This window comes from Durio zibethinus, chromosome 10, assembly GCF_047325235.1.
Source record: "Durio zibethinus cultivar Kanyao isolate XHJ-2024 chromosome 10, ASM4732523v1, whole genome shotgun sequence".
NCBI classification, from domain to species: Eukaryota; Viridiplantae; Streptophyta; class Magnoliopsida; order Malvales; family Malvaceae; genus Durio; species Durio zibethinus.
In genome coordinates, this window is record NC_143171.1 from 6,414,492 (window position 1) to 6,440,257 (window position 25,766).

The 25,766-nt window shown below is 34.4% G+C and overlaps 3 protein-coding genes and 2 pseudogenes across 8 annotated transcripts; 1 reads left to right on the forward strand and 4 right to left on the reverse strand.

Annotated features, from left to right (window-relative positions):
* The first annotated feature begins 5,132 nt into the window (after positions 1-5,132).
* LOC111292714 (transcription factor MYB1-like) lies at positions 5,133-7,302 on the forward strand. Its single transcript, XM_022885229.2, has 3 exons — positions 5,133-5,349; positions 5,462-5,591; positions 6,676-7,302. The coding sequence occupies exons 1-3, from the start codon at positions 5,217-5,219 to the stop codon at positions 7,208-7,210; spliced, it is 798 nt and encodes a 265-aa protein (XP_022740964.2). The 5' UTR covers positions 5,133-5,216; the 3' UTR covers positions 7,211-7,302.
* A 253-nt stretch (positions 7,303-7,555) lies between these two features.
* Positions 7,556-9,701, reverse strand: LOC111292796 (methyl jasmonate esterase 1-like). Its single transcript, XM_022885380.2, has 3 exons — positions 9,215-9,701; positions 8,670-8,807; positions 7,556-8,547 (listed from the first exon to the last, which is right to left on the reverse strand). The coding sequence occupies exons 1-3, from the start codon at positions 9,578-9,580 to the stop codon at positions 8,263-8,265; spliced, it is 789 nt and encodes a 262-aa protein (XP_022741115.1). The 5' UTR covers positions 9,581-9,701; the 3' UTR covers positions 7,556-8,262.
* A 150-nt stretch (positions 9,702-9,851) lies between these two features.
* LOC111293258 (methyl jasmonate esterase 1-like) lies at positions 9,852-12,647 on the reverse strand (annotated as a pseudogene).
* Positions 12,648-19,698: 7,051 nt separating this feature from the next.
* Positions 19,699-21,310, reverse strand: LOC111293259 (uncharacterized; annotated as a pseudogene). Its single transcript, XR_016345464.1, has 4 exons — positions 21,182-21,310; positions 20,943-21,029; positions 20,304-20,861; positions 19,699-20,211 (listed from the first exon to the last, which is right to left on the reverse strand). The product of XR_016345464.1 is annotated as an uncharacterized LOC111293259 (transcript).
* Positions 21,311-21,479: 169 nt separating this feature from the next.
* On the reverse strand, positions 21,480-25,461 carry LOC111292166 (nuclear pore complex protein NUP58-like). Of its 5 annotated transcripts, none has more exons than XR_016345676.1 (7): positions 25,030-25,440; positions 24,569-24,683; positions 23,274-23,747; positions 22,487-22,991; positions 22,290-22,330; positions 21,739-22,137; positions 21,480-21,638 (listed from the first exon to the last, which is right to left on the reverse strand). XR_016345676.1 is itself a non-coding variant. In XM_089766600.1 (7 exons), exons 1-7 carry the CDS (start codon positions 25,338-25,340, stop codon positions 22,099-22,101), a joined length of 1,374 nt encoding a protein of 457 aa, XP_089622726.1. In that variant the 5' UTR covers positions 25,341-25,461; the 3' UTR covers positions 21,480-22,098. The 5 variants fall into 5 exon arrangements, 4 of the variants coding, with proteins under 4 accessions (XP_089622726.1, XP_089622725.1, XP_089622724.1 ...); XM_089766600.1 differs by having other exon boundaries at positions 21,480-22,137; positions 22,517-22,636; positions 22,718-22,991; positions 25,030-25,461; XM_089766599.1 differs by having other exon boundaries at positions 21,480-22,137; positions 22,487-22,636; positions 22,718-22,991; positions 25,030-25,460.
* Positions 25,462-25,766: the final 305 nt, after the last annotated feature.

Below are 25,766 nucleotides of genomic sequence, written 5' to 3' on the forward strand. Positions count from 1 at the left end.
CCAATCCAGCACGATAGTAGAGGAAAATGGACTCCGAATTGGGAAGGGCCGTATGTGGTGAAACGGACTTTTTCGGGTGGAGCATTGATACTGACTGAGATGGATGGAAACGATTTACCCCATCCTGTAAATTCTGATGCTGTGAAGAAATACTATGCTTGAAAAAAATACAAAAAAAATAAAAAAATAAAAAAATGAAAAAATGGAAAAAATGAAAAATGATGAAAAATGAAAAAAAATGGAAAAAATGGAAAAAAAGAAAAAAGTGAATGAAAAAGGAGGACTCAAGGCGAAAACCCAAAAAGGGCGGTTTGAGTCATAGGGGGTTGTCTAAGTTGAAAACCTGAAAAGGCAGCTTAGATAAGGAGGATACGGCATCGAATTTAAAAGTCTGCTGATATAGGGGCTAGCAAGTTCGGAAGAGTTCCAAGTTGTTAAATACATCAGAGGGTTGAGTTTTCAGAAAAGACTTTGAGAGGTGTTATCATGATTATCTGATTGTTCATTTTGGGCTTTGTCCCCATACCTATCCTTGTAATTCTTTCTTGACCAAAATTTGCCAACATTTTGCTAATAAGAGACATTCTATTCCATTCTTTGTGTCTTTTTTCTTATGACTGTTTCTCAACATTCAGATTCTTTTCTTCTTAATACCCCACCATTGAAGAAATGTGCAAATGCATTCTTACTTTTTGAATTTGAAATAATGATTGATGAATGAATAACAACAGGAAAGATTTTTACATTACATTGAATGAGTCAAGAGTGAAAAAGGCAGAATCGACATGTTCAGTTCCTAATTAGGAAATTGAATCTATGAAGAGATTTCTTACAAGAAGAATGTGAGTGGAAGAGACAATTGAGAGCTACACTGGTTCGATCTTAGAAGAGCAGTGCAATTGGATCCTTGAGGAATCAAAGGGCTTGACACCCAAGAAAAAAAGAGCTTGAGAAACTTGAGTACCATACATTGAACAGGAATTAATTGGCCAACATTTGCATGGCATGCATTGAAATTCATAAGCATTGCACAGCATACACTACTTTCAGGAGAATATAGTGTACAAATTCAAGAAGCAGGGGTGTTCCAACATCCCACATGAAAAAGATAGATATGAAAAGACTTTGCAAGTTTGAGAAGAAACTTGTCAGGTAAGTTCCTAATCCTTGAAATAGGATGTCTCTTGGTATCGGGGTTGATTTATAAGACCTTTGGGCATAATCTCCTGAAATCCCTTCAAACACAACTTTCAACTCCTTCGGACATGATTGTCTAGGAGTATTTACTTTTTCAAAGTTCGTTGCCTCTGTTTAGAGGAGCAATTTATTTTTCAAAGTTCCGTTGCCTCTGTTTAGAGGAGCAATTTATTTTCCAAAGTTCGTTGCCTCTGTTTAGAGGAGCAATTTACTTTTCAAAAGTCGTGGTGCCTCTGTTTAGAGGAGCAATTTACTTTTTCAAAGTTCGTTGCCTCTGTTTAGAGGAGCAATTTATTTTTCAAAGTTCCGTTGCCTCTGTTTAGAGGAGCAATTTATTTTTCCAAAGTCGTGGTACCTCTGTTGAAAGGAGCAATTTACTTTCCAAAGTCGTGGTGCCTCTGTTTAGAGGAGCAATTTATTTTTTCAAAGTCGTGGTACCTCTGTTGAGAGGAGCAATTTACTTTTCCAAAGTCGTGGTACCTCTGTTGAGAGGAGCAATTTACTTTTCCAAAGTCGTGGTGCCTCTGTTGAGAGGAGCAATTTACTTTTCAAAGTCGTGGTGCCTCTGTTTAGAGGAGCAATTTACTTTCCAAAAGTCGTGGTGCCTCTGTTTAGAGAAGCTTTGGTAAAAAAAAAAAAAACAAAAAACAAAAAAACAAAAAACAAAAAAACAAAAAAACAAAAAAAAAAAAAAACAAAAAACAAAAAAAACAAAAAAACCAAAAATGTTGAGTTGAGTCTTGATTGGGTGTCTACGTCTTTGCGCAATTTCTGTTTCACAGAAAATGTGCAAAGAGGGGCAGCTGTAGACACCCAATTGGGTCCGGGCCCAGATCAATTGGGTTTGGCCCAAAGGGGTAAGGCCCATTTCAATCCTTTTTTTTTTTCTTTTTCTTCTTTTGTATTTTATGTATTTCATTATTATTATTATTATGTATATCTTTGTGTATTTATTTTTATTTAGATTAGATTTATATGTATTGTATGTATATAGTTATATATTTATTATTATTATTATCATTTTTTTTTTGTAATATATTTTTGGGTTTATCTTATGTTATTTTTTTTTATTATCTGTTAATTTTATCTGATTTTTTTTTCTGAATTATCTGATATTATTTTTTTTATTTTTATACTATCATATCTTTTGATTATCTAGTATTTTTTTTATTTATTTTGATTTTAATTCTGGATGGCTAAGATTCAAAGTTGAAGAATCCCACTCTGGAGGGGAATTCAATCAGAAGAGTCCAGTTGGATTCAAAGACTGAATTCCCGTCCAAGGAGGAATTGAGATTGATCAGAAACTCCTGATCAACCCCTATAAAAGGGATCCCCCTGGAACAGAGAAACACACACAGAAAACAGTGAAAAAGCTACTGATTTGAGAGTAAAGGAGGCGTATAGGAGGCTAAAAAGGGTTTAGGAGTGTTCTGGGAGCTAAAAGAAATTTTTTGAAGATTTTTCGATTTTTTTTTCTGGGAATTTCTGGAAATTCCAGTTTCCGATTGAATTTTCCTGCGAAACTTGAATTTTCCGGCCAAATCTCCGGCCAACCTTGAAGTTTCTGGCGACCTGCCCAGTTTTCGGCGAAGAATCCCAGAAACCGGCGACTAATCCCAGAAACCGGCGAACTTCCGGCCAACTTCGGGCTAAATTTCCAGATTCCGACGAATTTTTCCAGAATCCGGCACCGGTGTTCTTCATTTTCTAGAGAGAAGGGAGAGAAAAAGGGAAGAAGAGAGAGAGAGGGGGGAGCGTTCTGCCGAAAAACGGAGGAAGGTGCCTTTTATACCCTCCCAAAACGACGTCGTTTTGGCCTTAAGTAACCCAGAGGATCCGCGCGTTTTGCCGTAACCCGACCCGACCCGAGCGTCGACCCGATTCTGACCCGCGCGTGCCAGCCCCCCTCCGAGCCGAGCCGAGCCGATCCAAGCCGCCAAGCCGCTCCCCCGAGCCGTTTTTCTTCCTTGAGCCGAGCCGAGCCGCGCCGATAGCCGAGCCGCTCCAGGTTTTTTTTTTTTTTTTTTTGAATTTTTATTTGTTTTATTTGTTTATTTATTATTTTTATTTATTAGATTAGGTTTATTTAATATTCTTTTTATCTTTATTTTATTTTTAGTTTTGTTTTACTTTTCTTTTTTTATTTTTTTTTTATTTTTCTATTTTTCTTTAAATAAAAAAAATCAAAAGTTCCAAAAAAAAAATATTTTTAGGGAAAAGTTGAAAGTATCAATTTTTCTTAGAAATAAATTTCCAAAAAATACTTTTGGGGAAAAGTTGAAAGTATCAATTTTCCTCAAAAATAAATTTCAAAAAAAAATATTTTTAGGGAAAAGTTGAAAGTATCAATTTTCCCTAAAAAAAAAAAAAATCATTCTTTCCTTCCTTTCTATCTTAATTTTGATTTTGTTTTTTTAAATAATCCGACGACGGAGCCTCTGCAAGTGAAACAATAGTTTTTCTTGTATACTCTTGAAGTGAGGGAATTTTCTCAATTTTCTGCTAAAAGTATTAGAGTCAATTGAGAATAATTTTCAATAATTAACTACTTGGTAAAATTTTAAGGCTTTTGGATAACACAAATTCAAGCTGGTACCATCTCTTGATGGGCGTTGTGAGGGTGCTATAACCTTCCTCACACGTAACCGAACTCCCGAACCTTGTTCTGGTTAGCAGACCTGAGCCTATTCTTCTAGGGACCCTTAAACTTAGGTGTTCCCTAAAAGGACAGATTCCTTAGGTGACCAATCGCACCTAGATAAAAAAGATTGGTGGCGACTCCCTAAAAGTCAATGTCTAGCGATAGATCCCCGGATCTAGACTTTACGACAGTTAGTATTTTTGTAATTCAAATTCAACACGTGCATCCTCTTTTTTTATCTCCAAATTATTACTTCTTTTTAAAAAAAATATTTTGATTTACTTTTTTAAGTGTTGTTTATTGATTTCTTTAACAATTTGTTAATATAATTACTTTTTTTTTTTAAATTATGTCAGTTGTGAAACTATTTTTATTCATTCAGTTTTTAATTGAACATAGTCATATCTAATATTCACCATATTTCGGAAAAATAGATTAACCTTTAAAACTATGCTTGAAAATTTATGAACGGCAACGGCCAATATGTAGGATATCCGTTAATTTTCAAATACTAATTTTTGAATCCTTTTATTTATCATGAATTTTATCATGAACTCGATACATATCTTAATATTTTTTATTTTCACTATCCAAACTCTACCCATATTATATAAAGAATGGTTAACTGTCCGAACCCACAAAGTTTGACGTATAAACTCAAATTTAAAATCGATTTTAATGCATATTATTAAAAAAAAATTAATTAACAAATGAAGGTTAACTCATAAAAATAAATTAAAGTTAAAAATCATAATAGAACACATAAGATATTAATTTAGTTAAGCATTGCATTAATATTAATAAATAATTTATAAATAAAAAATATATAATAAAAAATTATTATTTATAATCAAATTTGGTTAGTGGATACCTTAAGAGCACTACTCGAATCCATATTCGTAACGGTTATGTAATTTTACTATCTAAACATGATTATAGGATATTCTAATCCTATTTAATCAGATTAAGTAATCCAAAATGTCCGTTTATAGGATATCATTGCCGTCCCTACTTAGAATTTGACTTTTTGGTGGTAGAAAATGTGTAATACAAAAAGGATATAATGATGAGATCTTCTTCTATGTATGTAAAGTTAGTTTCTGTATGCTCATTTGAGAAAGGCCCAATTTAATGTGGCATGCAACTTGAGAACCTTCCGGTTTCTAAGAGGATAATTAATTGTGTAGGAAAAGTTAAATGCTTTCACAAAGGCGCAGCCGATAGTTTGTTGCACCAAAAAATTAAAAGAAAAAGCCAAAATGGTGTTTCCTTCATTTTATTGCCTTTCTTCATTGCTAGCTTACTGCTATATATATTACATCGAATAGGATAAGTAGTGAAAGGAGATTGGGGTTAAACAAAAGGAGCTGAACCAATGGGCAGAAAACCATGCTGTTTCAAAGAGGGAGTTAATAGAGGAGCATGGTCTTTGCAGGAAGATAAAATCTTGACCAACTACATTGAACTCCATGGTGAAGGCAAATGGAGATCCCTTCCTCAAAAAGCCTGTACATATGCAAACGCTCATCTTAATCAATTTCTTTTTCTTTGCTCTTCTTCATAGCATTTTGATTTACAGTAATTTTCTTGCATCAATTGGCTTTTCTTTTTGGTTAAAAGGTTTGAACAGATGTGGGAAGAGTTGCCGGCTACGATGGATGAATTATTTGAGGCCAGGTATTAAGAGAGGCAATATTTCTCCTGAAGAGGAGGACCTTATCGTTAGACTTCATCGTCTCCTTGGTAACAGGTAACTTCTTCTTGTCTCTTGGGACCGGATTGAACGAGAAGCGATTAAATTGCAAAAAGAAAATGTCAAATTGTAACATAGGGGAACTTCTGATTTTTCTCAAAGAAAAAGGTAGAAATGATAATGATATAAATTTAAGAAAGCATGCATTAAAACACGTTTCAAGGAGTAATTACACTGCCTTTCAAGAATAGAATGCCAAATTAACTAGCCTATATTAATTATAAATAATCCTATTTCACTTCGATTAAGAAAAAATAGTTTGTGTAATTGTTAGATATATAATAAATGCTATGAGCGATGTTAGTTTAATATATAATATTATAACGCCTTAATCTCATATTGAAATGCTTTAAAGATTTGTTATGATATAAATGTAAAAGCTTAAACCTAAATCTGTGAGACATTTTTTATGGGATAAAATTATAAGGCCTTCAAGTTAAAGTGAACAATATTTCACAAGTTAGGTGTAAGTTTTCATAAATGATATCAGAGTGATCACTAGTCGGATAAGAGCTAAATACTATACGGTAGGAGTTACCTCTAAAATCTTAATATTTTGTATTATTCTATGATCTGTATATGCTTTGTGTTAGACTTGTCTAACGTTTGGTGTAATTTGGTGGATCTGTATGCTTTGTATTAAGCTTGATGAGGACATTAAGTTTTAATGGAGAAATTTATAATGCCTCAATCTCACATCAGATGCTTTAAAGATCTATTATGATATATATATATACTTAAATTCAAATTTATAAAATATTTTTTATGAGATAAAATCGTAAGATTTTCAGGTCAAAATAAATAATATCTCATAAATCGGATGTGGATTGCCACAAATATACCTTATAATAATACTTTAGTCGATGTTCAATGGCCAAAAGAGGGATGGTTAAGGTGTAGCAGTGAATAAAAATGATCATCCTCATCCTTTTCAACTTATCCAATAAATGCCTAGCTAGCTCTATTAACTACTATACTTGATTATAACTATATAGCCCCTTGACCAACTAACCGATGAGAATTGTGAGAAACCCTTTGGATTGGTGAAGTGATCAAGATTTTCCTTGACTTAATAATGTAGGTGGTCTTTGATAGCCGGACGGCTTCCGGGGAGAACAGACAACGAGATCAAGAACTATTGGAACTCTGTACTATCAAAAAAGGTGAATGGCGATGTATCAAAGCGATCAAATAAGCAATTATATGAATGTGTAAGCAAGGAGTCTGTCGAAAATTATAGATCGGGTATTACTACTAATGTGATTGCACCTAAGGCCACTCGTTGTACAAAGATGTTACTCTCACTTGACAAAGGAAAACATTTGATGAACGACCAATGCCATCCTCCCGCTTCAACCATAGTGGATGATGATGAATTGAAGTTGGAATCTCATAATGAGGTTCATGAAATGCCTTATGTGGAGGATGAACCTTTGATTGACAATGTTCTAACTATGCCTAATGCTTTTGACTACTTAGATTTCTCACAAACAAGGATAAACGACATATTTGAGAAGAGTAACATGCTTGAAACTGATCTTGCACCCATGTTTGAAATGGAGTTCGAGAACCTGGCCTCTTTGCTTGGATTGGAAGATGAATGGAGAGATGTGTAGAAGTCAATCGGATGATCAATGAGTCTTTATTGTAACTATATCGTTAATATCACTTAATTAACCTTACTTAGGTTTCCTTTATTTCGCAAAAATTAATTTTCAATTTTTTTTTTATTTTGTGCAAATCTAACTTAGTGAAACATATGTAACCTTATTACTTAGTTACATTCATGCAGCTTGATTTCTTCTTTATGTTAACCCTTTCTGCTTTGATTAGTTTACGGAGAGGTAGAGATAAATTAAATTTCTTATACAACATAATTTCTCCTTTTTAAATCATCTTTGTTTTTTCATCCATATATAGAGTAAGTGATGAAATCTAGTACTTCATATAATATGGCTTGGGTTTGAAAATTAATGTGGGCCCAAATGTTAGAAAGCCATTTTAAAGGATCGAGCTTAACAAATGTCAGGAGTTCTAAAACATAGGAAAGAATCTCGGCGAGGTCCACCCATGAACTGATCATTAACAACCAATGAAGTCCCTAAAGTCGACCCATTTAATGGGAAACAAAATGCCCACAAATCAAAGTTCTTTTGTTTTGACATCGTGGTAAATTACAAACGTGAATCAGGCACTGCGAGCCCAGAAGACAGTAAAAGCCCACAACTTTAGTGACTAATCAAAATCAATAAATTAGGGAAATGTTGGGGTTTAAATTTTAACCCTTTTTTTTTTCTCCAAATAAAAGATTGACATGTTCCGACGCCAAGTCCAATTCTAACTCAATAATGGAGAGAATTCAAAAGTCGGACAAGCTTTCCGTGGAGGCATAAGGAATATTTTATTTATTATTGTTTGATTAATGATATTATTGTCTGTTAAGCTTTCCATGTATTTTCCACAATCCCCCCTCCCACCCGGTTGGCTAGAAATCAATATCACAAAATAAGTAGGCCACAAAATCCATATCACAAAATAAGCTTTCCACCAATATCAAACAATGAAAGTTGACATTTATTCATTTTATTTCAGCTGTTTCAATCAAGCAGGCTAATAGTAAACTTGAGCAAATTCCAAGTAGTGACGAGTTGGTAACTCCAATCAACGCTCAAGTATATTTCTCTGCAATGTCTTGAAGGCAAGAGCACAGCTCGTATGGTTTGGAAAACATGACCATGTGATCAGAGTCCGAAATGACCTTTACCTCATCTGGTGGATTGTTTCCAATCATCCACCTCTGGTAGTCTTCTTTCATGACATTGTCTTTGTTGCAAACAATGTACACTCGACGCACTGATCCATATTTCTCCTTGGTGACTGCTGTAGCTTTCATTGATTCTTCATCTTTATAGACAACATCATGTCTGGCTAAAGTTAGTGCAAGCGTTAAATCCTGCCCCATTCCATTTGTATACAAAGGAAGAAACATCAGCTCGTTTTTCAAAGACAATGGAAAACTGACTTCAATAGACACTGTTAATATCCAAATGATAAAGGCTAGTGAAAAACTCTTGCCTCGGGTGGGGATAGCTGGTATAACTTGGAGGCCATGAAATTCGGCCCAAGGAGTATTGAGGTTGCAGGCTCATCCATCCCATTGAGGAACGCAAAATGCGTGTCCATTAACTTGTCGGAATCCATTCTTTCAATCAACTGTCAGAGAAAAGACCAGGAATTAAAGTTAAGAAGTAGGCCCAATGCGTAGCAAGAATTGCAGCAGCAAACTGTTCTTCTCTTTTTTTGATCCAAAAGTGAAGCACCAGTACAGAATCAAGAGAGAAGTTTGATTGTAAGTTTATAACTCAACTTCCAGTATTAACATCAAAGCTACGATTTTTGAGTGCATAGGTCGAGGAGGTTCAAGAAATAACTATATCGGTTTTTTTCCTTGTTTTGGATTTTTTTTTTTTTTTGAACACTGGAAGCATTGGAAGAACCTAGTGAAATAAGTGTTGCTGAGAATAGGGTTCGTGCTTATCCATCCCCCACACAAATCGTCTTCTAGCTTGGGCTAAGGAGGGATGGCGTGGGGGCTGGAGAGTGGGAGGAGAAGCATGTACCTTTTGAGATAGAGTTTCAGAAGTAAGTTCTGGACCGGGCATAAAGGCCGTGGCAAATACTGCGACAGCAACCTTTTCTGGAAATCTTTCCATGGCAGCTGATATGCAATACCCACCCTTGCTGTGGCCCACTAGAATCACCCTCTCCTCTGGTGGAAGAGACGCCATGAATTCTGTCAACGGTTCAAAATAATCAGAAATAGAATGAATCTCATGAACTTGCTTTGGATGGATCCCAGAAGCAGCCATGTCCAGTGCTGTAACCTGGTGGCCCATTGATTCCAGCTGAGTTGCCACCTTATACCAACACCATGCTCCATGACAGGCTCCATGTACTAGCACAAAATGCCTCTCTTGCTTCACCATCTCTTCGTATTCCTATTCTTCCTTACCTTTGGTTCAGTCTCTTGACTATTAACTAAATTCTTTTGCTTGCGATTGTAGGCTTATAATAAGTATGATCCTCAAGTCCATTGAAGTCCATCATCTATAGATTCCCTTTCCTCTAATAATAGCATTAATCTATTTCATCTTTTGGTTAAGACACTTGTCACTTGCAGAGATAACACAAAAATTTCTTTCTTTTTTATTTTAAGATTATCATCGTTGAAATTAAAATTCAATACTCTACTATCAGATGCACTTAAACAAAATCACCTCATTCTATTAAAATGGCTAAGAAGCAAAAGTGTAATACCAATTATGATGCAAGTAATTAAAACCATCGATCCTCATTGTCCCATTCCAAGTACGAAGTCGGCAGGATAAAAGCCAAGAATACAACATCAAAAGTACTAAGCCGGCAGGATAAAAGCTAAGAATACAACATCACAAGTACTAAGCCGGAAGAGTAAAAGCCAAGAATAAAACATCACAGAGTCGGCAACTGAACGTCAAAACCAATAATAAAGCTTATAACATCTTAAAGTTTGATATTTACTAAAAAGCCAAGAATAACACATCACAGAGTCCGCAACTGAACGTCAAAACCAATAATAAAGCTTATAACAGCTTAAAGTTTGATATTTACTGCTACTTTTATTCTAGGTGTTTCACTTTGACCATGCATCAAGCAGGCTAATAGTAGACTCGAGCAAATTTCCTACACACCAGGCATCTCTAATCATATTTCACTGCACTTTCTTCAAGCCAAGAGCAGAGCTCCCGAGGTTTAGGAAGCATAGCCATGTGATCGTAGTCCGAAATCAGCATCACCTCGTCTGGTGGATTGTTTTCGATCATCCACCTTTGGAAGTCTTCGTCTGTGACCTTGTCTTTGTTACACACTATGTACACTCGGCGCACTGAGCCACATCTCTCCCTGGCCAGTGCAGTGTCTTCAATTGATGCTGCATCGTTCTGATTAGCAAAAGGCCTGGCTAACATTATTGCTAGTGTTAAATCCTGCCCCAATTTATAGTGTATAAATGAAGAAATATCAGCTCTCCTCTCGAAGGCAAGGAAACTATATCGGAATAATGTACCTCAGCAAAACGATAAATGCTGTAGAGAACTCTTACCGCGGGAGGGGATAGGTAGCATATCTTGGATGACATAAAATTGGGCCCAAAGAGTAAGAGGTTGACGGCTTATGAGGCCCATTATTAAATGCAAACTGAGTCCATAAAGGATCCCAATCTTTTATGAACTGTTCATGAAAAAAGGTACTAAGAATTAGGCTGACAAAATAACAGCTGTAGACTTGTAGTCCAAATTCAGAACGCACGACAAAACGGAATGTGTGTGAGCCAAGTTGCCTTATTCATGAAATCAGTAACTAGTATTCTGATCATCAGATCCCACCATTTGGTCTTTTTTTGCTCCTTTCCCGGTTGCAAGGACTAGGGGTGGTTTACTTTCAAAGGAAATCAGAGGTCAGGGACCACAAAAAAGAAAAGTTTGGCTAAACTCAATTCAAGATTGAACTGAAGGCTACAAATATATGAGAGCCTAAGTCAAGGATCGGCTAATCCATTAATCCCATTTCGGAATGCTGGCAAAGAAAATACTCATACAAGTCTTCATATTTTCTTGGTTCCATAGCACCAAGTGAAACAATTGTAGATCATCCTTCTCATACATACCAGATCTTCTCCTCTGATCTCAAGCTGTAGATTTGCATCGCATACTGCAATCAGATGCAGCAGGTGTAGAATTATAGCCCACCTTTGCTCATTTATAGAGTCCGAATCTCAACGCAATATTACAGGATAAACATCAAAACCGAATTTTATCCCTAAAAACTTATGTGACTCGCTTGATCACCAAGGACCGACCTTTCACTTGGGTGTAAATTCAAGTGGAAAGAATGCTAAATAACGAAGGGTAAAAGTAGTTATGCATGCCCATGTCTCTCTGAGAGAGAGAGAGACAGAGAGAGAATAGCAAATACCTCTTGACTCAAAGAAATGTAACTGAGTTTAGGTCCTGGCATACTAGCGGGGCAAAAACTGCGACAGAAACTTTCTCAGGGAATCTTTCCATGGCAACAGAAATGGTTATTCCACCCACGCCGTGGCCAACGGGAGAGACTCCATGAATTTCATCAATGGTTTGGAGTAGTTTGAAATCGATTGAAGCTCATGCACTTGCTTTGTGTTAAATTGGTGTTATTCTACATTTATTAAATATCTAATTTTTTGTAGTATTACATTCAGGTTAGACCACTCTACTAACTGTTAATTGATTTTAAGTTGAATGTTTAATATAGTATCAGAGTTAGGATTTTTTTTTGTTACCCTTTCTAAATCTATCATGTGATAAACTTCTTCCATCTCTACCTACATGTGATAAGAGCCTATTAAAGTGGTGTTATCCCACATCTAATAAATATTTCATTTTTTATAATCTTATATTTATGTTGGATCTGTTCATTTATTGGTAATTGGTTTTAAGTTGAATGCTTAACACTTTGAATGGACCTAAAAACAGCCAAGTTGAAAGCTATAACTTTATGGCCCACTAATTTCAATAAAGTTAACACCTTATACTAGTACCATGCTCCATGATAGGCTCAATGAACAAGCACAAAATGACTTTTTCCCTTCTTCGTTTGTTGCCCTTCCTACCATTTCTTTCCTTTGATCTAGTTTATGTGCTATAAAAATCTTATTTGGCCATACCAAGTCATTTCACACAATCACATTCATAACTTATACCAACACCATGCTCCATGCTCCATGACATGTTCAATGGACAAGCACAAAATGACTTTTTTCCTTCTCTATTTGTTGTCCTTCCTACCATTTCTTTCCTTTGATCTAGTTTATGTTATAAAAATCTTATTTGGTCATATTAGGTCATTTCACATAGTCACATTTAGGTTCCATACCTTTAATATAAACCATCAACTAACCCTACCAATAAGGAAAGCTGCACCTTTTGTATTAGGTGTGGCAATTGAGGTTTCCAATGTCCCACTCCCATAAGCCATAGCTTTGTCAAGACTTTGAAAATGAATATAGCTACTGTAAGATAAATTCACATGCAAAACATATACAAGCATAATCATATATACTTGTTAAACAGAAGCAAAAACGAAAATCTGACTTGAATTACTAGTTGTTGAACAATATCACAATACAAAAATTGTTCGATTCAACAACGTAAGTCCTTCATACCAAATGCAAGAATTCCTCACTGAGAGTTGTTCAAATAGCTACTTGACTCCCTCTCATATTTTTTTCTTCTCGTAAGAGACTTTTCTCTTTTCTTTAAATTGTATATATTAATGGCTGAATGTTTGTTAAAAGCCAAATAGCTTTCTTGTTCAAACACCAAGAGGTAAATAGTATTTCTTTTTTTTTTACTTTTGTAAATGACTCATGGTAGTCATTCAAAGAAAAAATTGCCCAAGGTAGTTGGTTTATTAATGTGGGATATGCCCACTCATTTTGTGCGGCTCACATCCCGACATCTCACATTCACATAAAATGGGTTCCAAACTTTCATGATCTTAAGATGTTTTCTTTATTCTTTGCATCGGGTTCATGCAAGAAAATAAGCCGTGCAACTAGCATACTTCGAGAGTTCAGGTGCTATACAACTATTAGGTACATATAGCAACTTATAATCAGATCTAATCACTTATACAACTATGAGGTATGTATAATAGCTCTCAAGTATGAGTAGAGTAAGTATGCAACACCCTAGACTCATTTAGTCACATTTTGTTAGCTCAAAGATTTGGAATAAACCAAGAGGGGGTAAATTGGTTTTAATGAAGTTTTTAAAGACAATATTCAATAAGCATAAATTTTGTCAAACAATTAAACACAATAATTGAAAATAAATAAGAGAGAGGGATAGAGAATATAACACAACAATTTATAAAGGTTCGATCTTTCCTTAGGCACCTATGTCCTCTCCCTTACCTCTCTTACCAAAAAGTTCAATCCACTATATGTGTTGAAGATTACAATCAAGCTTCTCAAAGCTTTACAAACTCAACACTACACACTTTTAAGGGTTATCATCCCCCTTAAGCTTACAAACTCACAATACAAAAATTTGAAAGTGTTTTGCAAGCTCTAAGAACCTCACAAAGGTTGGGTGTTTGCTAATTTGAAGTACACAGTAGTATAGACAAGAAAATAGAGAGAAACTAATATAAATTTTATACTTTTCAGACTTAGAATAGCTTTAAATGCTTGAGCAAATTGGTAGGTGAATGGCAATAAGTTCCCTTGGCACTTGTTACCCTTGGTCTATAGTGGAATACTTGATTTATAGGTAAAAAGTAGTTGAGAGCCATTGGATAGCATTTAATGCTTCAAACCTATAAAAATTTCAGATAAAAAATAGTCGTTGGGAGTTTCTAACCTTCAGGGGATTGATCCTTTGTCTTAGGGGATCGATTGGTTCATGTTAGAGAAGGCTCGATTTCGTACCTAAATTGCCTTACCCGACGATCCCTTATGTGGGGGGATCGATCCTTTTTCTGAGTTTTTAAACTTATGGAGCATTCTGTTTGAGCAACTGATCGATCCCTTTAAAAAGGGATCGATCTTTTGCCTTAGGTGATCAATCCTTTATGTGAGGGGATTGATCCCTTTTCTAAAAAAAGTACGATGAAAACTTTCTGTATGAAAAAATGATCGATCCCTTGAATGAAGGGATCGATCTAGTAATTTTGAAACCCCAACTGATCGATCCCTATACACTGCCTCAACGAAATACATTCACTTTGCACAACCAGAACAGGTTCAGTTCAAAGATTTCTTCCCCTTAACTTGAATGTTACAAAAAATAATAATAATAATAAAAAGATTATAACTAAATTCTGATTTTTAGTATATTGCCACATATTTACTTGCTGTAGTTCAAGGATCGTCAAAAATACTTGTCTAATTTATATCACACGTTTTGAGAAACAAAGATGGGAGTTAAAAGAAAACTTATAGAAAGCTGAGTTACCTGACTAGGCCTTTCATTCCTCAAAATGTAATCATCCAATTATTTAAAGCAGAGTTCCTGAAATCTTGTTAGGCTGTGAGGGAAACAAGAAACAAAGAAATATTCAGATATAAAATTTTTATTTTCTTTTTATTATTGTGACGCCATATGGTAAATTATGTATTCTCAGATCCAACACCTTAGTTACATGCCTTTATAAAAATATGAATAGCCTTAAAGCATTGAGTAAAGAAAAACAATCATAAAAGAAAAATGAATCACTGTTTCAGAAGCACTTGTGCATTATATGGAAACAAGTTCTTCAGGTGAAAGTTCTCTTCAGATTTTTTTCAGAGAAAGCAAACAATCTTTGGCTTGCTCATATGCCTACGTACAAAGGAATAATTCATAGGTCCAGATGATGGCTCTGTCTTAAAATTGGAGCTTTTCGAAGACATTTTTTTTTCTCTTGCTAGATAATTGGTTTTTAACTTCCCCATACACTGAAAATTCTGTAAACGTTTCCCACGAATCACATACCATGCGCAAGCACTTACAAACCAAAAAGGCCACACCACAAAAGAAAAGCATGTCAAAGTTTAAGGAGAAGCAAATAAGAAGTGAAAAACAGAGCTCTCCTATCACACCACCTTGTAAGGCTAAGTTTAAGGAGGAGCATCCAACAGATGAAAACAAAAATTCATACCTTAAAAGATACTCTGCACAACTAATTCCAGTGTCTTTCGAGATAAGATGATCAAGAAGCACTTAATGGTCATAGTGCAGCTGCAGATGGTGAAGAGAAACAAATAACATCTTCAATTATATATGACCTACTCCAAATAAAAGAAATGAAATGCATTTCTCTTGTTATATTTTTTTTTTCTCTTCTTCTGCTGGACAGGGAAAAAAAGGGAGCTTGGTGTGCTTATAGCATGATTAGTGTTGGGAATAGTAACTCAAATCCCATAATAGATTTATTTCAAATTGGCTAGATATTACTTGATGGACAAAAAGACTTGCACAAGAAAAATTTTAAGAGAAAAAATATTCTTAATTGACAAGTTTGACTTGCAAAATAAGAATTTTAAAAGGAAATTCTTAATAGGCAAGTTTATATGCTTATAAATGGTAAAGTCTTTATAGGATTAGATATGAAAAAAAGATGTAAAAGAGTTATAGAATTTTATGGGATAGACACCCCATAAGACTACTAGAGATTTACGTCTTATGGGTGTATATGTTGGAATGCTTGAGTGAACTAAAAGAGACTGAGAGAGTCCACATTGATATGGATGCATGAGTATATATGAGTGTTTATGTTTGCTTGAGTTGAGAATACTCTATAAAACTAAAGGAGATTGAGAGAGTCTATGAGTATTAATTGATGTGTCTGATATAATTATATGTTTATAATTCTCTACAACTAGTGAATCTTTTTTTCATCTGTGGGCATAGGTCGATTGAATCAAACCACATTAAATTGTTATCTCTTGTGTGATTGATCGATTATTTGAATTCGCTTTGTCACACCCCAAAATCAAGAGGCAATACGACCATATTACCTTGAAGTAAACCTCAAAGTAATACAAAGCCTTCTTTCTTAATCATTCCAAAATTCTTCAATAAACTAATATAGCTTGCCAAGTAAAATCCATATCTTTAATCCAACTAATAATATATCTCTATATATCTAAATATAAAACATATAAAATACAAAACTGTTTCATAAGATCTTGTCTCCGACAACTAAGTAATCTTTCCCATTTGATATTCTAGCTTTTCACAAAACTAAGTAAACTTATCACTTACTTATCTATAAAGAAAAAGTAAAAGAGGAATGAGCAAACCATAACTTAATAAGTATAGGCTCATACATCTTATCGGATCAATCATCACTTTCATGCGTACTTTATAGATCATTTTCAAAAATATTTATTAACTCATAATGTCAAAAATAATTCAAAAATCAACATTCTATTAAGCATTCATAGATCATAAATCAATATCACAACATGTCACCAAATCATGGATCAATTTATAAAAATCATTCATCACAAATCATCATTATCATTCGTTTATTGTTAGCTACGATCACTGCTATAACCCGTAACATTGACCGTATCGACAATTTCATCCTCATAATCATTGCTAACTATTATAACCCGCTAGCCAGGACCTTATGCTAACTACTATAACCTGTTAGCAGGGCCGTATAACCATGTCTATGCTAACTACTATAACTTGTTAGCCAGAGCCGTAAAACTAGTTCTGGTGTTGATAATCCCACTTCCAAGAGATATAAAAATGTAACTATCATAAAATCGTTTCTTAAGCATAAATCATTTTCTCATTTCATTTATAAGCATGATCCATCATTTATATAGAAAAACACAAAATAATCATATGTTTAATCCTATTTTCATACATCAGAAATAATGAAATAAAATATCCATTCATTTAGAAACATATATATACATAGATTTAAAGACAAGCAAAGTGTATGAGATTCTACTTATCTCTTTTCGATTTCACCACTTAATTTTTTCCTTAAAATAATTAATAGCCTATTCAAATAATTTCAACATAATAGTAATTAATCAACCCATTTAAGACCACCTATACCAAAACAATTAAGTTAAACAAGAAATAACTCAAGTAACTAATTCTGACAGCCTACGCTACTTTCACTAAAATGACCATATCACAAGATATCCAATTCGGAAATAAAATCTTTTTAATGTGTTAGAAACTAAACTCGATAAGCTTTCTAATCATATATGGCTCATTTCGTGATTCCTTGTGAATTAATTATAACCATTTTTACAATCCACATCATATGTTGCTGCCAGACAACCTGTATATCTTCTCATAAAAAATATGTATTTATTCATAAGAAACTCCAAATTCAATTTCGCTTGTTTTGTTGGAAAGTAGACTCAATAAGCTTTCCAAACATATATAGCTTAATCTATAAATCCTTGTATAAAAATTAAGACAATTTTCGAAATTCAACCCTGATGCTGCTACCTTACAGCTTACATATCCTTAAGTAAAAATTAGACAACTCTTCATAGAAAACTCATATTCAACTTTCGTTTGTTTCATTAGAAAGTAGATTCAACATGCTTTCTAACGATATATAATAATCACAGCAATAATCTATCCATTAATACAAAATTTTATTTTAATTCATTATTGTAGATTACAACATCTCATCCAAAAATAGAATTCTTCCTTCAATCTTTAAAAAAATTCAAATCTCTACTTACAGCCTTCAAACTCCATTCAATAATTATCAATAAATCTTAAGAACATAAAACAAACAAAGCTCAATAATTTACCCAAATAGATCATGAAGATTAATGAAAGATTTCATAATTTTTTTTGGTTTTGCTCTCAAAACTTCAACTCCAAATAATAGCAATCAACTTGATATTTCTTTTTAAATAAAAATAGGGTATATACTCACCTTTAGGGGATTAACTTGATTATAGCCTCTGATTTTGAATTTTTAACTTGATTTTTTATATTCTCTAACCCCAAAAAAGATGATGAAAAAAAACTCTTATTTTCTTTTTGTTTCTCGATAACTAGTTTTCTTTCATTTAATACTTCAGCCCTTAGTCTTTTAATAAACTGATGGGTTTTGGTAATAATCTAGCCCAATTATCATTTAGGCTGGGGTATTACATGCTTCCGCTGGTCTGATTGGATAAGGCTAGTTGGCCCAACAAGTGGTATCAAAGCATGGTTCGAGCCATGAAAAGAGAGAAGCTCAAAGGAGCTCGACTCAAGAGAATAGTTCAAGTTCATGTTTTGAGAATTGAAAATCAATTTGCATGAAGCGTAAAGACACTCAAGATAAGATAATTGTGAGACTTCCATTGCAGATAGAGTCAAGTATGTCTAGCATGAAAATAAATGATTCGATGAAATTTGAGTCAAAATAGAAATTATCAGAAATAGTGACTCAAATCCCATAATAGATTTATTTGAAATTGGTTAGATATTGCTTGATGACAATAAGACTTGCAGAAAAAGAATTCTAAGAGAAAAATAATTTTTAATAAGCAAGTTTGACTTGCAAAAAAAAAATTCTAAGAGGAAAGAAATTCTTAATAGGCAAGTTTATATGCTCATAAATATGTAAAGTCTCTATAATGTTATGTATAAAAAAAGCTGTAAGAGAATTTGAGAGTTTTATAGATAAACACTTCATATGAGTATTGGATATTTATATATTATGAATGTGTATGTTTATATGTTTGTAAGTGGATTAAAAGAGACTAAAATAATCCACATAAGTATAATGAATTGGTACATATAGATATGTGTTTATTTATATTGAAAAGGTACATATGGATATGTATTTGTTTAGATTAAAAATATTCCATAAGATTAGAAAAAATTAAAAGAATCTATAAATATTAATTGTGAGTGCTTGATATTAATGTATGTGTGTAATTTTTTATAACTAATAAATCTTTTTTTTCATCCGAAAATATAGATTAATTTAATCGAATCACGTTAAATTATTATCTCTTATGTATTTGACTAATTAATTATTTATTTTTATTTTTATTAACTTTAATATTTCATATTTATTGAATCGAGGCTTTTAGCCCAACGATTAAGATGTAAAAGACTTGCCTCTTCCGGACGAAATAGGTGTATGGGATTAAAAATATTTTAAACATGGAAAAGAACTTCTGTCACATTTTGAGATGTCCATCATTTTTTTGGAATCTGTAGACAAACCAAAAAACAGTTTAAAGACGAACCAAGAAAAATCATTAAACAAAATCAAGGTAACAACCAGGACATTATTGCTCACTGTTGTTCTTCACAAGGTTGTACAGAAAGCAGTTCGAAGAGCAACTTGAATAATACATCATCCTAAGAAAAAATAATGAATTAAAGCATGGCACCCCTAACAAAGCATAGATAATAAAAAGAAAAAAGAAAACAACTGGTGCTAGAGTAAAAAAAAAAACTCTTTATGCACAAATAATGCAGTATAAATTTTCAGGAAAAAAACCGCCCACACGGAAACAGAAACAACACACAAGCATACAACCTTATAGCGTTTAGCAGAGTTTCCAGGGGTGCAGGGAACTGACCTCATGCAGATATAGTTTTAGAAAGGAAAATGAAAAGTTAATGCAATTCTCCATTTATGTTTCATGGTCCACAGGCATAACAACTGGAAGATGTTCTGAAAGCCATGCACAAAGCTCTAATAAACCTTTCTGTCTACCATAACAACTCAGATCTGAAATTACGTCAAAAGCCAAGCATGACTTCACAGTTGCACTAGTACAAATCTTGCCAGTGTCTTTTCTTGGATTTATCAAACTGAGGGAACACCTCAAGAAAATAAAAATGGTTTGTCTTTGTAAATAACGAGAGTCCATGCCGTGTACCTCTCCGTCAGAAATACTTAACATAAAAGAAGAATCTTATAGACATTCATCTTGATCCTCGATTTCAGTTAAAGGTCAGCATAAAAGCTCTTGAAAGTAATCATGGAGAAGCTGCAACCAGGAAACAAGAACCAAACAATCTAGTGGTATTTGGAAACTAAGCCTGATCATCAGAACCTGCAAATTTTGTTTAAGTTCATATAATTAGAGCGTTTACATGTAAAAGTAAAACAGATCCGAGTAGTAGCTAAACATCTGCATTTCCATACCATTAACTTGTGTCTGAAGTACCGCGAGATGGTCATGTTGACACACTCGCCTTTCTTGCCAAGGAACCGATATAGAAGTTTAGGCACAATGTCGATAATTTTCAAAGGAATCATATGCTTGTCCAGGGAATCCTCTAACCCTTCCACAAAACTATATTGCTCAACCAATGAACATAGAAACTGAATAAAATTCCCTAAGAACACAGTCCTCAGGTCACCCTCTTCACCAACATTTCCACCCAAGATCCCATTCATTGAATCCCAAGGCACATTCAAAATACAAAAACTTATCGAATTCAAAAACACTTGAACAAGCTCATCATCACACTCTTCCTTCAAAAATTCAAGTATATTTCTTGATATTTAAATAGTTCCAGCTACCGTAAACATGCTAGCATTTTTCAACTTAGGCTTAAATAAAACAACAAGACTCGTTAAATCAGAATGTGAACCTTCAACGCCAGTTATTGAAGGTTGAAAAGAACATAAAGATATGTTTGAGATTGAGTGTTTGAAGCAAATACAGAGCGCAGGGACAATGCATTCCCAGCTTTTAGCCTGCAATAACAACAAAATTCATTAAAAAAGAAAAGCAAGCTTTAAAATTTTAAATAAAATCAGTAAATTTGACTAACATACAGATGAGGCTACGAATTCAGAGAGGGTTACAAGAGAGTTGCCAGCTAAAGGTTGAAAGTATGGGCTCGGGAGAGTTAACAAAGCTATCTGAAACAGAAATTCAAGAATTTATGTGATTTTTCTCTTCTTTGCTGAAAGAGATACTGGCGTTGTAAAGGGAACAGAAAACAAAGCTAGTGAAGATTAAAAAAAAGAAAATAAAGGGTAGATACAAAAAATTGGAGAAGAATGGAACGTACGGTGAAAGGGTGGAGAGAATCGTTGATCAGACGGCCAAGACGGAAGAATTCAGAACCATTGAACCAAGATGGAGACGTTTTTGTTTTCTTTTGTGATGATTTTTGACTGGAAGTTTCAGTCAACGGAATTTATAATCTTTTTTTTTACTGAAAAAAAAAAAAAAACAAAAACATCAACCCTTCGTTTAAACTTAAAAAAGTATTTTCGAAGCTTGCCTTTTAAAAAAAAAAAAAATTTAAATAAAAGAAAAGCAAGCTTTAAAATTTTAAATAAAATCAGTAAATTTGATTAACATACAGATGAGGCTACGGGTTTTTGATTAACATCAATGGTCTTCTCCTGACCACCTCCCCATCATCCCTCCATTCCTTGCCCATTTCTCCACAACAACCTTGTATCCATGTACTCGAGATGCAACTTCCCGTTTGGACGCCAAGAGAGTATTCGACAAAACGCCTAGCAGAAAATATAAAATATAATCCCATATACATACAGCAAAAGCATACGTAGAAGCATCCAAAATGAAATTCCAAGTGAGTGACAATCAGAAGTTTACCCAAAATACTTTTATATCTTCAAACAAGAATTATGATTTTCCTATCTTATTTCTCTCAGAAAAAAAAAAAATCCTACACAATGTGTTCAAAAATGTTACAGTAATAAGGATCTTGTAGCATCTTTATCAATGCTGAAAAGAAAAAATGGGATTAGGATGTTTAGCTAACATCTTGTTTCCCTGGATATCACCAACAAAACTACAAGGATTCTTCTACTCCAGAGCTAAACACACTGCAATTAAAGCTATATAATGGGCAGAGACACTGTCAAAAGGATATGTGCGGCTCCCTTTATGCACAAAGTATCATTTAAGTAGACAGAGAGTTGCTTCAGCATTTCCACATTCAAGCTACCATGACTAACGCCGGGCAGTTCTAGACTTCGGCCTCAATGATTTCTGCAAGAAAACATATAAATGAAGTTAATTAAGAGAAATATAACTGATCCAGGTAGCACTGACTGATGCACACGGCAATTAGTGTTGTTTGATGATCAATTATGAAAAGGAAAAAAAAAATTGAAAGCCAAGTAAGTAAACTTTTTACTCACAGATGCAGTGCCAAAGCTAGCACCAGACCCCGTTGCAGCACCTGGGAAAAAGTAAACAAAAATTAATTAGACCAAAATTTATCAACCCATGTCAAAACACTATGGTTACTCAAAAAAATGAAACCCCAAGCATGATTTCGAAATGACATTACTTGAAATTAAAAAGTGATTTAAAAAATATATAGGATAAAAGGTACCAGCAGCAAATGGTGTTGAAAAAAGCGAACCTCCAGCAGATGCAGTGGAGCCAAAGGCTGGGGTGGTACTAGAAAACAGAGAGGGAGTGGATGCAGATCCTAAGAGAGATCCTGATGAGGAACTGAAAAGGGATGTTTGGATGGAAGCACCTGTGGTTGGAGTTGCAAACAGGGAAGATGACATGGAAGAAGCAGGAGTAGAAGATGGTGTACTAAAAAGAGATAATCCACCTCCGGAAGATGCTGATGATGTTGCCGCAGATGTCTGTGGGGCAGAGGCAGCTGCAGGACTTGCTGAGCTGGCAAACAACCCAGCAACCTGAGTTGATGGTTGTGAATTTGCAGGTAAATGCAAGGTTGGATGTACCCTCTTAGCAGCAGCTTCTTGCTTAGCAGTTTCTCTCCGATCAGCCTCAAGAAAAGGATCATTAACATCTCCTCTCACGCGCTGATCAGCAAGATATGCTGTTTTCATTGATTCAATATATTGATGAATGCTCTCCACCTAGGAAACACATGGTTATACGATCAGCCAAGATCTTTTTTCTTTAGGGTTGGAGGGGTGTTAAGACTTTGAGTGAAATCAGTAAAACAAAAGATCAAATCTTGAATGCATGTTAACTACATTAAACACAAGATATATCAAGAGCATTTGAAAGCATAGACAATATAAGAAGACATAAAAAATCCTACTCTCAACTCAATTTCGATTAATAAATTTTCAAACACCTAGATATATTTCTGCTCCTTGCACATAAAATGATGCAAGTATACATATCTTCTTTACCTTGGCAGCCACATGAACAAAAAAGTCATGCACATTGGACATGACTTTTGGAAGAGATTGCAACAATGAGGATGCATGATTAACAGAGTTTCTGTCACACTTCAAAAGGAGCAGTTGCTCTAACTCTTCAATCCACTGATGGCACTCACCCAAATACTTCTCAAATCTAGCAACTGTATGCTGTAGAAATGGAGATGGCTTCTTTGGAAGCCCATGGTAAAAGTCAAAAACTTGTATCATAGATGCAGCAGTTGGTTGAGCACTAGAACCTGGCATTGTTGTTGCCCCTGGAGCCTGGGATGGTGCAGTGGCATTTGCAGCACCCCCTGTGTTTGAATGAAGGAACCGGGGACAAAGCATCATGAAAGAATGAACAGCAACCTCTGTGTTCCTTAACAGATCTTTCACAGTAGCCATCAGCTCCTGCAGCAAAGCTTTCTGCCGCTCCATGGAAGTAGTGATTCCTCCAAGTTCCTGTTGAAACAACCATACCATTTCATTCACCAATGCTAAGCACCACGATAGGCAACAGACAAGGAAAAGGTTTCAAAACTGATGGTTTGTGATATATCTCATTCAGATGGGAGATGCTTCATTGTTGAAAACAATCTATTGACTGATTAAATATTATAAGTTTAGAGATGCTCTGTTCTTGAAAGCTCATAAAAATGGCATGGAGATAATAACATTAATCTAATTAAAATCCAAATTGTTCTCAGATCAATGGATTTGGAAATAACTCTCAAATCTTGAACACTCTGACTTAATGAGGATGGAAGAAACCATTCCAACAGTTTAGAACTTGTTCCTGGTATCTCTCAATAGTACACAATTCGATGACCCACTCACAGTTTCAGAAAATGGACCAGATACAACCAGCAACCCATTACGTGGAATAGCTTATTTGCATCACTTATGAACGTAAAACATAAGCCACTTCCTCCACAATAGAGACAAAACAAAGCATTTAAAGTAAAAATATATTAGAATCTGAGCTAGTGCAAATACTCACAATAGGAGCAAGTTGTTGCTCAATACTTTCATTCCGTAAATTCTATTAAGGATTCCATATAATAGTTTCATTTCAAATGCCAAGAATGCTATTTCAGGTTACTCTCCAAATCCAAGTATAAGTGAAGTGAACAAGCACAACAAAAATGAACTGCATAATTATTGGTCTTCTCTATCAATGCAAGGTCTACAGAAGCAGCAAAACTCAAATACAAAGAAAACCAGAAAAGAAGGAAAGCAAAAGTTAGTCAACATGTACAGGAAAAAAGATGAAATGGTTAAACCTGAACAATGCAACTGGCATCAAGCTCAAACCCTTCGTTGGAAACCGAAGAATCATAAAGGCGACCACACTGGTCTAACCTTTGGCTCTCATCCCGGTACTCAAATATCCTTTCCCTACATCCCAAAAAGACAATTACGTTACTTACAGTGCCATATAATACCAATATCCAAGCTCAACCAATAAAACAAATCAGAAAGTCAAACTTATGTCCCATACTTTTCCAGGTAAACACTATGACAATGTCAAATAAATATTCAAAATGTAAGAAAAATTAAGTTCAATGCACCATTTCTCAACAGATAGCCAAAAAGCAACTTTTTATCCAGCTTAAACTTGAACTTAATTTTTACTTTCTCAGCAACCAATAAACAATATCACAACCCCCCCCCCCCCCCCAAAAAAAAAAAAAAACAAAAACAAAAACAAAAAAAAGGCCTTTAAAAAGAATTGAAAACATACTCAATTTGAAGCAGAAATTTTTGAGAATCAGCGTGCAGATCAGCCCATTTGGTGCCATACTTAGCAGGAGTCTTGTCATTAGTAAAAAGAAAAAGCTGCTGTTGCTGTTGATGTTGCTTTTGTTGTTGTTGTTGCTGTTGTAGTGGAAACTGTAACTGTGGTTGCTGCTGTTGCTGTTGCTGTTGCTGTTGCTGTTCCTGTTGTTGGGGTTGAAAAAATCGGCTGCTTTGCTGGAAAGGTTGTTGCTGTTGTTGGGGTTGAAACAATGGCTGAGGTTGTTGGGGTTGTGGAGTTGCGAAAGGGAATGGCATTGTTGTCTTCCTTGAAAAGAAAACCCTTTCGTTTAAAACCCTAGAGAGGGAAAATAATTGGGAAAAGTGAAAGAAGAAAAGATAGTAAGAGTCCAAAAAGGCCCGCCAATGTTAGTTTCTATGAAAGCAAAGCATGGACAAAATTGCGAATTTGAGAACTTAGGAGTCTTTATTTGCAAATTGGCATTACTCCTAGTGTATCTGTTGCGTTAGACTGAAATTAAAGCTCAGACGCCAATCAGCCGTAGGAGGACCACCAAAGCGAATGAATTCGAGCTTTTTTTATTTTTCTTTTATTTGAATTTATGCTAAGAGAAATTATCTACTATATTTGTAACGAGTTTTTTTTTTTAATTTGACAAGTAAAATTAAAATAATAATAAATGTTTCTTAGTATTTATTAAAAAATTAAAAAATTAATCTAAA